Source organism: Antedon mediterranea, chromosome 11, assembly GCF_964355755.1.
Source record: "Antedon mediterranea chromosome 11, ecAntMedi1.1, whole genome shotgun sequence".
NCBI lineage: Eukaryota > Metazoa > Echinodermata > Crinoidea > Comatulida > Antedonidae > Antedon > Antedon mediterranea.
This window is the reverse complement of record NC_092680.1, coordinates 15,319,076-15,332,033: the sequence shown is the minus strand read 5'-3', so window position 1 is coordinate 15,332,033 and position 12,958 is coordinate 15,319,076. Positions and strand designations below refer to the sequence as shown.

Sequence of the window (12,958 nt, the reverse complement as noted above, 5' to 3'; positions counted from 1 at the left end):
GATATTGGTAAAATGGTACATTTTTTTAAACACATGGCGTTTCATACGTAAACCTCAATTTATACTTCCTATATCGAGTTTTGTCTAGTTCCTTGTATTTAACACGTCAATTAAATAAATTGAAATCTGAAAACTTGCACTGATGAAGGACCACTGTTGCCCGGAAGCTCTTCAGGCTGTTTTTACTTTATCGTTTTGATTTAGCTTTTCGCTTTTTCTTGTATCTCCATTGAGATCCAGCCACAGATACCCGCAGCATTGTCATTTTCAGTAATTTGCCTTTGGATTTATATGTTAAAGTTATAACTATAGCTTCTATTTATTTCAAAATTCATATATTTGTCATAATTGTCAGTATTGCCTACAGCAAATGTTACTTGTCTTCTTTTTTAGCCGAAATTCCATACAGAGATCATCAGCATGGAATTTGACATACCTGCTGCTTTACTATACAATCGACCCCTGAAAGCATGTTTGACCAAGTTGTAATCAACAAGTCAATCAGCTCCAGTGTCCAGACACCTACAGGCGAACGATCTCTTTCTGTATCCAAACCTAAAACCTACGAGTGGCATTGGGACAATGTCCTTTCACAAACTGTATCATCTACGTACTCGACAGGTGTGCCGATTATTGCTAATGGTGAAATCACAATGAGCGTTGAAAACACGTTCTCTGTTGGCGAAAATCAAGGTTTGGAGAATACCAAGTCTGAAGAATTTAATGTTACTTTGCCGCCGAATGTTGCTCCTTACACCAAACTAAACGTCCAGGTGGTCATCCAGAATGGAAACATTGATGTACCATTCAAGGCCGGCTGTGCTGAAGAAAAGAAACAAAATATGGGAAGAACGTGGCATGTATAAAGGAACGCAGTCCTATAATAGGGTGGTGGAGCTTAACAAAGAGCCAGTCCCCCACTAATCTCCTGGAAAGCGAATTATAATTGCTAGTGCCCCATAACCACTATTGCTTGTATTGTAGTGTTTGGTATCCTGAATTGTGTCTTTAATTCTAACACTAGTCTGCTTAACAATGAATAAGAAAGATAATCAGTAGCAAACTATTACAATGAAGTTAAAAATACTATTGCATGAAAAATAAACAGTAACCTAGATCAAATAAATTAAAGTTGCGAATATGTCTATTATGAAACAATTGAAACGTTTAAACATGCTAAACTTTACTATATTTGTTCTTTTTGGAAACACTTCGTGAACCATGAAGGTGCAACGATGTATTGCGAACCTTAACATAATTTAGTTTCTTTTCTGCCCATTGATTCTGTTCCGTATGATTTACAGAAACTCACCTCTTGATACTAATCCTTTTTAAAATATACTATAATATAAAAACGAAACACACTTAAAAAAAATTGATTGTAAGTTTCGATTATGGTGAAATAGAAGTAGACTTAGATGTTCCTTGATCAAATCTTAAATTTTTGACATCAGTGTATCGAGTGATGCCTTTTCTATATTTTGATTATAGGCCTACGCCTATTATATTGTACTTATTGAGAATATTACAATAATTATTATTATAATAAAATCAGCTATTAAACTTGAGTTATTCTCAATCTGAAAATAAAATGTTTAGAAAAATATATTTTTCTTCAATACAACAATAGCTATAATATATAATATTGTTGTGTTGTATAACTTAAAATATAAAATGAAGAAAGACACACACTTTTGTAGAAAATGTATTTATTTTTTCTCAACGTCTAAACTCTTACAGTTACTTTGTGTTTGCATATTTTACTTATAAAAAAAGTAATAACTCAAAGCAATATTACCAGGATCCACGAAGATTATCTGTATTTAAATTTATCATACTAAAATAAATTTAAGCCCAGGCCTAAATATTATCAAAACTAAATTATATTGACATGGTAATTTACAATTAGTTTAAGACGAAACTACTGACGTCTGTTCTGTGTCAATTATAAACATCAAATAAGTACAACAAGACAAAAAAAGTTAATCCTCACACCATCATATATGAATCACAATTATCTCAGCAGGTTAAGCTCAGCCACAATGTGTTACGAGGGTTAGTATTTTCGAACGAGTTCTCGACATTATGCTGCGGTACGGTTATTCGCATATTTAACATTATTACCCTGCATAGGCCTACGATGTGTTACTCTCTCCGTGTCTGAAACCAACCTTGGATTAGACTATACTTTTTAAAAATTAATCATATTGTTTAAATCAGGAAAACATAAGTAAGAACGTGATTAAATACAATGAAATATGTCTAAGATGTGTTGAAATATAGCTAGATATAAAATATCACTTTATGCAATAAACAAACAACAAACACACAATTCTGTTGCAATGATAAAATCCAAGAAACTGTTTTTTCTTATGTATACAATATCTGCTTACGTATAATCATTTCCTTAATCAAAAGATTTGGCGTAGTTTTCAGCAAGTCAACTTATTATCAGGACTACTAGCATATCTACGCGATTGTTCAAATACCTTAATAAACGAAAACTACATTATGTTTTAACCAAATTCCCAGAGAATGTATATTATTATGAGCAAAACAAAATCTGATCAGTTACAATTATTAAAGTAAGGTGGAATGATTCTGCATGTAAGCCTACTAAATCCACTGTTGGTGATGGGTCTGACCTGGAAGCGGCTGAATAGGGGTTCCTCCGCCAACAGCAGTAGTCGAAGTCGGTCCTCTGTTATCATCCCTACGCGCATCCCTACGCGCAGGAGCTCTTTCCCTTCTTTGATCTACATCCTTACCGGTACATATACATTCTATTAAGAAGACTACTCCTGCTGCAATACATCCGATTATCAAGAGAATATAAACTCCCATAAGATCAACACTAGTAAGAGAGTAAATACCTTGTTTCTCCCACGTTGTCAAATTACCACACTTACTATCCCACTGCCACCACTGACGTTCGAGATGCTCCAGTGAACGCGTGTCACGCAGGGTTTCAATAGCAAACGACAGTTGGTCACGAAGAGGCGAGTCTTTCTGAACAGCTAGGCCGTAACTGTTCCTTGAAATAAACCCACCTGTAACGTATAAATCACAAGGTTCGGCCTGATCGGCTTGATATCTTAGAATTCCAGTTTCGTCAATGAACGCAAAGTCTCCATTTGATTCGCGAACCTTTTTAACACCTTCACTAACGTTAGCCACGGTTGGCTTCGGAATAGTGTTTTCAACAGTGCTGTACATTTGTTGAAAATCAGGGTTTGATGAGTTCTTCAAGAAGTAATACACAGAACCTTCATCAACGACGCCATATTTAATTTCATATTGATCTAGTAGATCTTCTGCAGAACGAATCGTTGCAAGACGCTTAGACGCTGTCAGCCAAAATGTCAGGTTTGTCAAATACAAGAACACCATAATGACCACAAACACCCACCAGAATCCTGCTATGACTCTGCCAGCCGTTGATCTTGGTGATGCATCGTAACTTTGGAACACAAGCGTAGAAGCAGAGAACCAGAGAGAATTTTTGAAACTGAAGTTGTCAATGTTTTCGCCGAAGGTTTCGTGTCGTTCAACTGATGCCTTCCATTCATATGGATTAAACGAATTGATGACCCATAAAAGAGCGCTTACCATCAAGAAACATATGGCATTCAAGAACCAGACTTCAATTCCAAAAGGATACATGAACGCAAAGGGGTCATCCAGCACATGATTCGGGTGTTTGATGAGAATCTGAAGACCGCTATGCATGAATGGATAACTGAAGTCTACGGCTGCGTCACGTTCTGACGTTATTGAAACCGGTCCAGCTGCAATATCAGCCTTCTGCAAGAACAATCAAATATTATATAAAATATTTCCCAAAAAAAATTACAATAGGCCTATATAACAATAAATATGATTGCAAAAGAAGGTCCCTCACTAGTAAACTTGTCGACGGGTCATACAAAAGTAAATGAAATCAAATTTACAAGAATAGTAAATCTTCTGTGATTAATAGTAAACATAACGCCACGACATTTAGGCGCGCCTACAAACGAGACAGTTTTTTTTTTACAAACAATGCTGGCAATAAAATTGAGTGCACACTTTTTTACATTGTATTAAACTTAATTCTGAGATAGAACGATACAATACTTTTGTATCTGTCTCTGATATTTACAAAACCTATTTTTATTTGTCTTTTACCACTACAAAATGAAGAATCGATCGTTATATTCAATTTGTTATTGTATAATATACAGTTTCGCAAACTTATGTTATGTTAAGTTATGACACAACTAATTAAATATTTAGTAGGCCTATGAAACAAGTAAATGGGAATCACTTGAAATCCATTTCTGACTTACTCTACGAACAAGCTCTCCAATCAGTCCGTCCCATTCATTGCTGTACTCATCTCTTCGACCGTATTTTCCATCTGCAACCAACTCAACCTCGTACTCAAAATTGATACCCTTTACGACACGGGCAATCTCCTCCAGCAGATCCATGATGTAGCCTCTAAATCGGGCATTACCTCGATAACGATCAACTTTATCTCTGTACATCAAGAACGGAGCTTGCTGAAAAATAGACAATATTAATACGTCAATATTAATACGTCATTGTCAATGTTATTAAAAATAACAAGAATAACTAGTTGACTAGAGTCTGTTCTAGAGACAATATAATTACCATAGTCTTATAAAATGTTATACGATCAATATTCCAAAAGTAATTGTTATTTTAGTACAGTTCCTGAGTATTTGATGAAAAAGCGAGTGGGTGAGTCAGTGTATCCATGTAAAGATGCTGAAAAATACGCTATGTATATCTATACTGAAAATCTCAATAAGTTTTCTTCGGCATCACAATTACTAGAGTACATGTTACAGTATCACCATCATAAATGCTAAATTCTATTAACACGAAACAATATATTGATATGCAGTATATAGGATATAGAACAAGCCAGTACAAACAACATCGCGACTTGTCTCAGATTCCACTGCGAGCTTCTTGTGATAGACAAAGTAATTATTATTAGACTTACCAGAATTGAAACCACTTTAAGACGTCTCTCTAGCCCAAGTACGTACTTGGTTACGTTTAAACGTCCCTCATTGCGCCACTCGATGTTGTATCGGCTTTCCCAATGTAGTGGATTTTGCGACCACTCACCACGCTAAAAAAAGTGTTTTGAAATACATAAACACAAAGATTTATTTCATGAGTAATAACCATCCTTACAATATCAGTTAAAACAAATGACGTTAAAAACACGGTAATTAGAAGTACGACTATTTTTTACTGCGTTGAAACACCGGTTCTCGTCAGATCACCGAAGTTAAGCAACGTTGGGCCTGGTTGCGTTCTGGATGGGAGATCGTCTAGAAATCGCGGCGGGTGCTGTATATACTGGAGAGTGATGGTGTAATGGTAATATCGGACTAGCATGTGATAGACATGGGTTCGAGGTTACCATACTAATTGCATCCTTAGGCAAGGCGCTTTACTCTCATTGCCTCGTCCTTCGGATGGGATGTAAAGCCGTTGGTCCCGTGTACTTAACAGTGCACGTTAAAGAACTTGGTACACTATTCGAAAAGAGTAGGGGATCGTCTCCCAGTGTGCTGATCTGGTAGGCGCTGCACTGCTGGCTGCCGTGGGTCCGTGGAGGGCCTAATCCGAATTTCCTCAGTTTCCAGTTAAGCTTGAGGACAAATATGAATACCTTTACCTTTACCTTTAAACTAGTTTATTAGGATTAAGATTGGTTTACATTGGACAAGGGCGCAATGACGCAACGCAAGCGTGTTGACCAATGTAAATCGAAAGTTTGAATAATCCAAAGCTTCTGATTGGTCAACTCGCTTACGTTGCCTTTACATCCTTGCGTTTCATCTCCAGTGGCAACCAATCTTTAGTACGATACATAAAAATCTATTATGTACAAAACAATTTTGTTTCTACACTCCGCATACATATTTTGTTCTAATACGTTACTGACTTACAACTGTGTCAAAGGTTTCGCCCTGTCCGCTGTATATCATTATTGTGTAATTCACACGATCTCCATTTGGGTTGAACGCTACGTTACCAGTGAGTCCCTCAAAATTGTACTGAAAAAAAGTTATTCATAAGAAATTGCTTTACAGTTCATTTACTGTCAATATGCAAAAGCAGCAACTGGAACTGCTGTCCTTGCACTATTTGTTGTTTAATTTTATTAAAGGTATTATAATTGTAGTCATTACCTAAACAATAAAAAACGAATAATACCGTAGGCCTACGTTTATTTACGGAAAAAATGCCTACATATTTCATTTGGTTAAAATCATGATATTTTACAACATCTACAACAATTACTTACGTAAGTCAAGTCGTCATTCCAAAGAGCACGGGTTGGAGTATCACTGTTGATTGGACATGAATTCATCATAGTATCACCTGGTAATATATTGATGTCTTCAATGCGACCCTCTTCACGCACGCGTTCTCTGTATCTGCGCATTCCGTGCGCAATTGTAAGCACTGCGTCAAAGCTAAGACGCTCACGTAAAGGCCAATCTATCAGACGGCGATCGGGAGAGCTCGGATAAGAGTACTGCCACTGTGTCGTATAGTTCATTTTAAATCTTGTCATGTACGCACGGTTTACTTCTAATTCTTCCATAAAACTACGATCTAAATAGACGTCCTAAAATAAAACAAGAGACGGATGTATTTTCAAGTAAAAAGAAGAAAAAAGTTAATCAGATAATCATTATCGACAATTAATATACGTAGTTCTACATTTACAGTACAATACTTACCAGATTTCCCACAATCCAATGGTGTTGGTCACTAACCACGCCTTCGTCAAGCCCCTACGAATATGAAATGAATAATATGTAGGCATAATACTTAAACGCACTGATTCTCAAACTAAGCCCTTAATACCGTTTAAATGTTGATTGGTTCATTGGTTATGTCATCTTCTTTTTTTACAGAAAATGTGTATGCCTAATGTTACCGTTATGTAATATACAAACCCGATAACTGGCATAATAATAATTAATGTTATTATTGTAAGCGAGAATGACGGTAGTGTTCAAGTAGTTACAGGTTATATGCACATAGATATTTATTCAGTAGACGCCCACTTTAGCATTTAAAAGAAATTGTATACTACATACATTAAAGGACACCATGCAACAACAACATCAACCGTGTTTATTGTGATTATTGTTTAAATAATAGTCACATTACCGTACCATTTCCATTATTCTCCGGGTAGTCTTTTCTGTCGACGTATACAGAAATATGTTCCGAATTTCCTCAATCTTGATGAATTCTACGATACGATCGAAGTTATTATCGTACTTTCGCAGAGTTATGTTCCACTTATAAATGTTTCCAGCACTTATGACGTCCTCCAGATTAGCGTAAACTGTGAAAAAGTATTGCAAGTATAATAGTTACAGTTGTCGTTCTGAACTGTAGAATTCAGCTCAGTTAACTAATCTAATAACTCTGAAAGAAATTATTGAAAGAGCTCGCATACCATATTGGTATTTTTGCTGACTTTAAGTGTTGTACTTAAGGCCAGTTCCGTGTGTATTTAATTTATGCCTAGTATAAACTAGATATCTTAAATCTATCTAACTTACTTTGGTCGGTGTCATAAATAATCATAAAATTTCTCCAGTTGAAATAGACGAGCATGTCGAGAAAAAATTCGCTCATATCCTCTGGAGAAGGGTGCATCTTGAAAGCCACTGAACCAGACTTCAAACTACCCGGATCTAGACTGAACACTGGACTTGTCGCATGGCTAGCCATAGCTGCGACATCGCCACACATGGGACAAATATCTTCTGGCAGTATCAGTGACGACACTCGCTGTGTTTGCACCATGGTATTGCAAACTGTTGATAAATGTAATTTCAATATTTATAAGAAATTATAGAAGAAAGATAAGGATGAAAAATGAAGAGGGTAAAAGGGAGGAAAAGTAAGAAGATGAATAGCATTAGAGAGAAAAGAGGAAGAGGGAAAAAAGAATGGTATTGTTATGAAAAGCTAGAGGAAGAGGATGAAATAAAGAGTGTGAAATGAAGCGGAAAGGATAAAAAGAGTACGGAAAACAGAAAGAGGAGGAGAATTAAGATGAACACTGAAGAAGATGAATTGGAAGAAGAGAAAGAGAGGAACGAAGAAGAGAAAGAGAGGAACGAAGAAGAGAAAGAGAGGAACGAAGAAGAGAAAGAGAGGAACGAAGAAGAGAAAGAGGGGAATAAAGAAAGAAAATGGAAAATTAGGATAAATAAAAAAAGAATGAGGACAAGTGAAGATATGTGAATATGGTGTGCGACTGACACGTGGCTGACACGTATAAATAATGCAAATATAAACAATATCAATGACGAATACAAAGAATTAAAGTATCATGACAAATAAATGAGTGTTAGTGATAATAAATAGGATGATGTCATACCTGCTTGTAATGCTGGATAAACATAGTTGGCATATAAAACATGGTCGATGAGTAACATTTGATGCTGGCCAGAAAGGAATGTAGAATTCCTGTTGACAATGTTTACAGCGTCCTTAAATATATTCTTGTACAAGTCATTGTCATCCGTTTCGTGTCCTAATATCACACCTGTAAATAAGCAAATTATTTAAATTATTCTTTTCAGTTATTACATTATATTGTAGCTATTATTACTGCATTCATTTGTGAAGGTATAAGTAGTTTAATATTCTGGTGTAAAATGTAGTAGCGCCCTCTCTTAATAATATAATAATATTTATTGGTTACTCTCCTTTAAAACGGAGGAACACTCTCGTAACAAGAGGTTCGACCCATACAAAATGTTTACAAAATAAATTCATACAGTTATTACAATATATATATACAGGTACAAAAAGTTAATAATGGTTCACAATTACATAATATCAAGCAGCACAATTCTACTGACTTGTTAACAGTAAAAAAGAAAGAGAAAAGTCAGTAGTTTTGTTGTTTGTTTACTTCAGCCATTGTTGACTGAACTCCAGCGTAGCATAGTGGTAACATGATCAATGATTTCCATAAAGCACAAATATTATTGTCAACATTTCCAGAAATAGTAAATACTGCAGAATATCCTAGTTTTATTTTGATAGATGGTCTGTTGTTTTAATGTTTTTATATATTAAAGAGGATAATTGGCACCTTCTTGATTGTTTATATTTTATCGACAGTAAAATCTAAGGGAACTTGTAAGTAAACCAAACGTATTTTTATAAAAACAAAAAGCGTTTCACCACATTTGTTCCTATGAATTTTAGGGGAAAAAATCATATGTACATATAGCACATACATTTGTTTTAAATCGAATTAAACCACTCAAATAAAACAGTTCACTGAATAGTACTAGAACTGATGAATAATAAAATAAGAACAATATCTGGCTAATAAATAAATAATGTTTAAATTTAAATTGGACCATTTGACAAATTTAGTCATCAGAATAAATCTAAACGATAATACGATAAAGGGCACATAAATCGAGGTGGAAACTGTAAACAGAAAGTCTCCCTGTAACTAGTAATGGTACTTTTAATAAAAATGTTCTGAAACTAATTAAACATAATAAGTCGATCATGAGTCAAACTCATTATTGATTAATTTGTCCTGAAATATTGTTCAAAAAAAGACAATACAGTCACACCAATGAATGAATCCAATACAAATGTCGCATACACCCAGTAAGGGGGATGTGGGAGCTTAAATAAAATATATATAAACAATACCAATCGATACTATTGTATACAGAATCATTATAGAATGTGAATAGTAGGCAAATTCCATACTTTACTTGGTGGGACTTGCGCCGGATGCGGGGCCCACTTATTTACAGTTAGTATGGTACTGAATATTCAAGAAGTTTTAGAAGTACTATCTTTCTATCCCTTCTCTGTAAAGTGCTGAACTGCAGTGGGTACAGGCAGTATACCATGTAACTGCCTATAATGATTTATTACACAAACTCTACAAGCATGTCACATTGATTGTCTTCAGTTGTTTTACAACTTGACTTGATTTATAGGAAAACAAATTGGGGTCAAGTTTTCTCAGCATATCAAGCAAAACATGCTGTACAAAGACGCAGATCAATTGTGTTTCAAATTCATCAAATTTATACATTATACACTATAGTGATAAAATATAAATTAACTTTAGTACTAAATTTGTATACCATAACATAACAATTTCGCCTACAAGCAGATAAAGCGTATTTTATTAACAGTATGAATATTTTTCTTCATATTAAAGAATATAATAGAGTTCTGAGAATTTCCTAAATAGTTTGGTTAGGCTTTACACCAGATAATAATTATCATATCATTATATACTCATTTATAGATTTTTTTATATTATATTAAACCAATAATTTATAAACATTCTTCAGAGAGAGGTAGTTTGGGGGTTTGGGGTTTACCACCTGTGACCTGGCAACATTCCGATCCGATTGTCTGCGAATGTATTCAAAGAAAGTGTAAGCCAAATTATAATCAACAACTACCATCCGGCAGTTATTTATTTCAGATTATTTGAAATGTCTACTTACCTATATTAACTATATTTTGTTCTGATGTGTGAATGTAGACTTCAACCAATAAGAAAATCCAAACGAATTTCGCTGTTTGAGACAGCTTCATCTTTCTAGCTTTTCCTGTACACCAACTTCCTCAACCGCAATCGGTCTATATCTCTTACTTACTCCCTCTCCTGGATAGTTATATATTACGACTACTCTTCTTTTAAATATGCTCCAAACAATTCGGTGTTAGTATATATGCCGTTAAAATGGCGGTTGTGAACGTTTCCAGTGATATTTGAAACAATTTTACACCCTCACACCAGTCGGTATGTACGCGAATACATCGGCTATAAATTTCTACGACTGAAGCTTATGAATTATTCATTAATTTAAAACGGTCAGGACTGCATCATATTTTACATAGGGGTGTGTATGTTGCACGTATTTATTGAACTTTACCTCATAAAACTGGCATTTGCGTCACAAAATGGCTGTGTGCATCGCTTAGACATTCATTACTAAATTATATTGTAGACTAAAGCATACATTGAATATAACCGAAATTATTACTTTCAATTTAATAATAATAATAATAGGCCTATAATTGTTAATATAATTTTTTCTTTTAATAGTTAGGAATTGAGTCCGAATAAAACAAAACTGTTTCATATCTGGATTTTTTCTAATATAATAATATAATAATATTTGCTATTCGTTGGCGATGTTGTAGTGATAGCGTTTAAACAAAAACCACCGTACATTTATATCAACATTATTTTTCAAGTGGGCCTACTGGATATTTCAAGCGGGCCTACTGTAATGAAAATCAGTAGTCAAGACAGCCAGACAACTAGTCATTAAATCGAACAATAATGTTCAATACATAATGACATATTCACAAATATTAATTTGTTATAATTATTTAAAAATTGAAATTTTATAGTACCGTAGATTTTCTGTCGTTTATGTTTTTATTTTGCTAAAGTAAACAATTGTTTATTTAGTCTGTTTCTTCGGTTTATGATTTTTCTTCCAAGGTGAGCAATTAACACTGCTTTGTTTTATATTTTATTCTACTAGGACTGGTAAGTAATGTTCATTATATTGCATTATATAATTATTACATTTTATTACAGTATTGCTCCAACCTTTTCAAAGATGGTAATTAACCTCAATTATAATCATATTGCAAGTTCCAGGGACAAAACGAAAGGATTCTTTCTTCAATAAAAATACTGTCACATGTTTGATGTAGGCTTACGTTTATGGAAACTAAAGCCTATGTAAATTATACATATAAGTTTTGATTTCATCAAGACGAAATTTAGGAATCCTGGAAAAGTATTTATACAATAGGCTACGTGTTGCTGACCAAAACCATTGTCATAAAAAAAATGACCGGTCGGATCCGTACATCAAGTGAATAATACTCTTAAAATTACAAGAATGGTAGATGATGGATTTTCACTTTGATAAGGCAATATTAATTAATATGCTAAGCCTACTGCATGGTGTTATCATTTTAAAATAAATATATTACAGGGTCTTATACTGTGCAAACACCACCCAGCGTCTCTTTGTATTTAACCTGTTGACTTTCATTCTACAAACGTGTGAATCAACATTACTGATCTCTCTCATCACTCCTTCACTTTATTGTTAATATTTGATTGTAGGCACTTCAGTAATGTCTATTTGCTCACGCTGATCTAGGCGGTATATGCATTCGGTGAGCTATTTTTATGAACAGATATTTTCACGATTTTTGCAGCTCAAATTTAAGGTTTAAGCAAAAAATTATCAATACAATGCCAATTATGGTTATAATACAGGCAATCTGAAACACTTAATACTAAGCCAAATGTAAAAAAAAATAAATGTAGGCTAACAATTTTCAATTTATTTTAATTTTAAATTAAATTATATATTAACAAAATCTTTTAAAAGTAAATCCTTCTCGCTATTTCACCATTTTGATTAAATCCAGCTTTATTTTATAAATTGTATTAATTTTTAGGATTTTTCTATTTTAGACTACCGTATTTTATTACTACTTTTATTTGTAGACATTTGTTTAACAATGTACAGTATATATATATATATATATATATATATATATATATATATATATATATATATATATATATATTCACTCCTTTTTTAAAACACTGTAGGCTAAATATCCCTCTGTATTGTGGGTTTTTTTTCAGTTTTATTAATCTTCTTGTCTTTTTATCAATGTTTTTTAATCAATTGCTCTACAAAAAACGGCACCATATGTACCTGTATGTTTTTTATCCTTTATAAAATAAGTTTTTAAATAAATAAATGAATAATAAAGCCTATACATAGATGGCAGGAAATTATATCAATTCGTAATCAAAACCATTCATTTTTTTTAATGATGTATTGTCTCTCTCCTT

At 33.7% G+C, this 12,958-nt stretch overlaps 1 protein-coding gene across 1 annotated transcript; it reads right to left on the bottom strand.

Moving 5' to 3' along the window:
* Positions 1-1,702: 1,702 nt before the first annotated feature.
* On the bottom strand, positions 1,703-10,871 carry LOC140062689 (glutamate receptor 2-like). Its single transcript, XM_072108993.1, has 10 exons — positions 10,563-10,871; positions 8,441-8,608; positions 7,614-7,871; positions 7,218-7,393; positions 6,777-6,830; positions 6,335-6,661; positions 5,976-6,083; positions 5,015-5,146; positions 4,329-4,544; positions 1,703-3,804 (listed from the first exon to the last, which is right to left on the bottom strand). Exons 1-10 carry the CDS (start codon positions 10,651-10,653, stop codon positions 2,617-2,619), a joined length of 2,718 nt encoding a protein of 905 aa, XP_071965094.1. The 5' UTR covers positions 10,654-10,871; the 3' UTR covers positions 1,703-2,616.
* Between the last annotated feature and the right edge of the window lie 2,087 nt (positions 10,872-12,958).

What these genes read in the sequence shown, in the direction of transcription:
- LOC140062689 (XM_072108993.1), bottom strand. Translation starts at nt 10,653, where the DNA reads ATGAAGCTGTCTCAAACAGCGAAATTCGTTTGGATTTTCTTATTGGTT. An exon ending in GGAATGACGACTTGACTTAC is followed by an intron (nt 6,084 to 6,334) that starts GTAAGTAATTGT and finishes ACTTTTTTTCAG; the next exon opens with TACAATTTTGAGGGACTCAC. An exon ending in GCGAAACCTTTGACACAGTT is followed by an intron (nt 5,147 to 5,975) that starts GTAAGTCAGTAA and finishes CACTTTTTTTAG; the next exon opens with CGTGGTGAGTGGTCGCAAAA.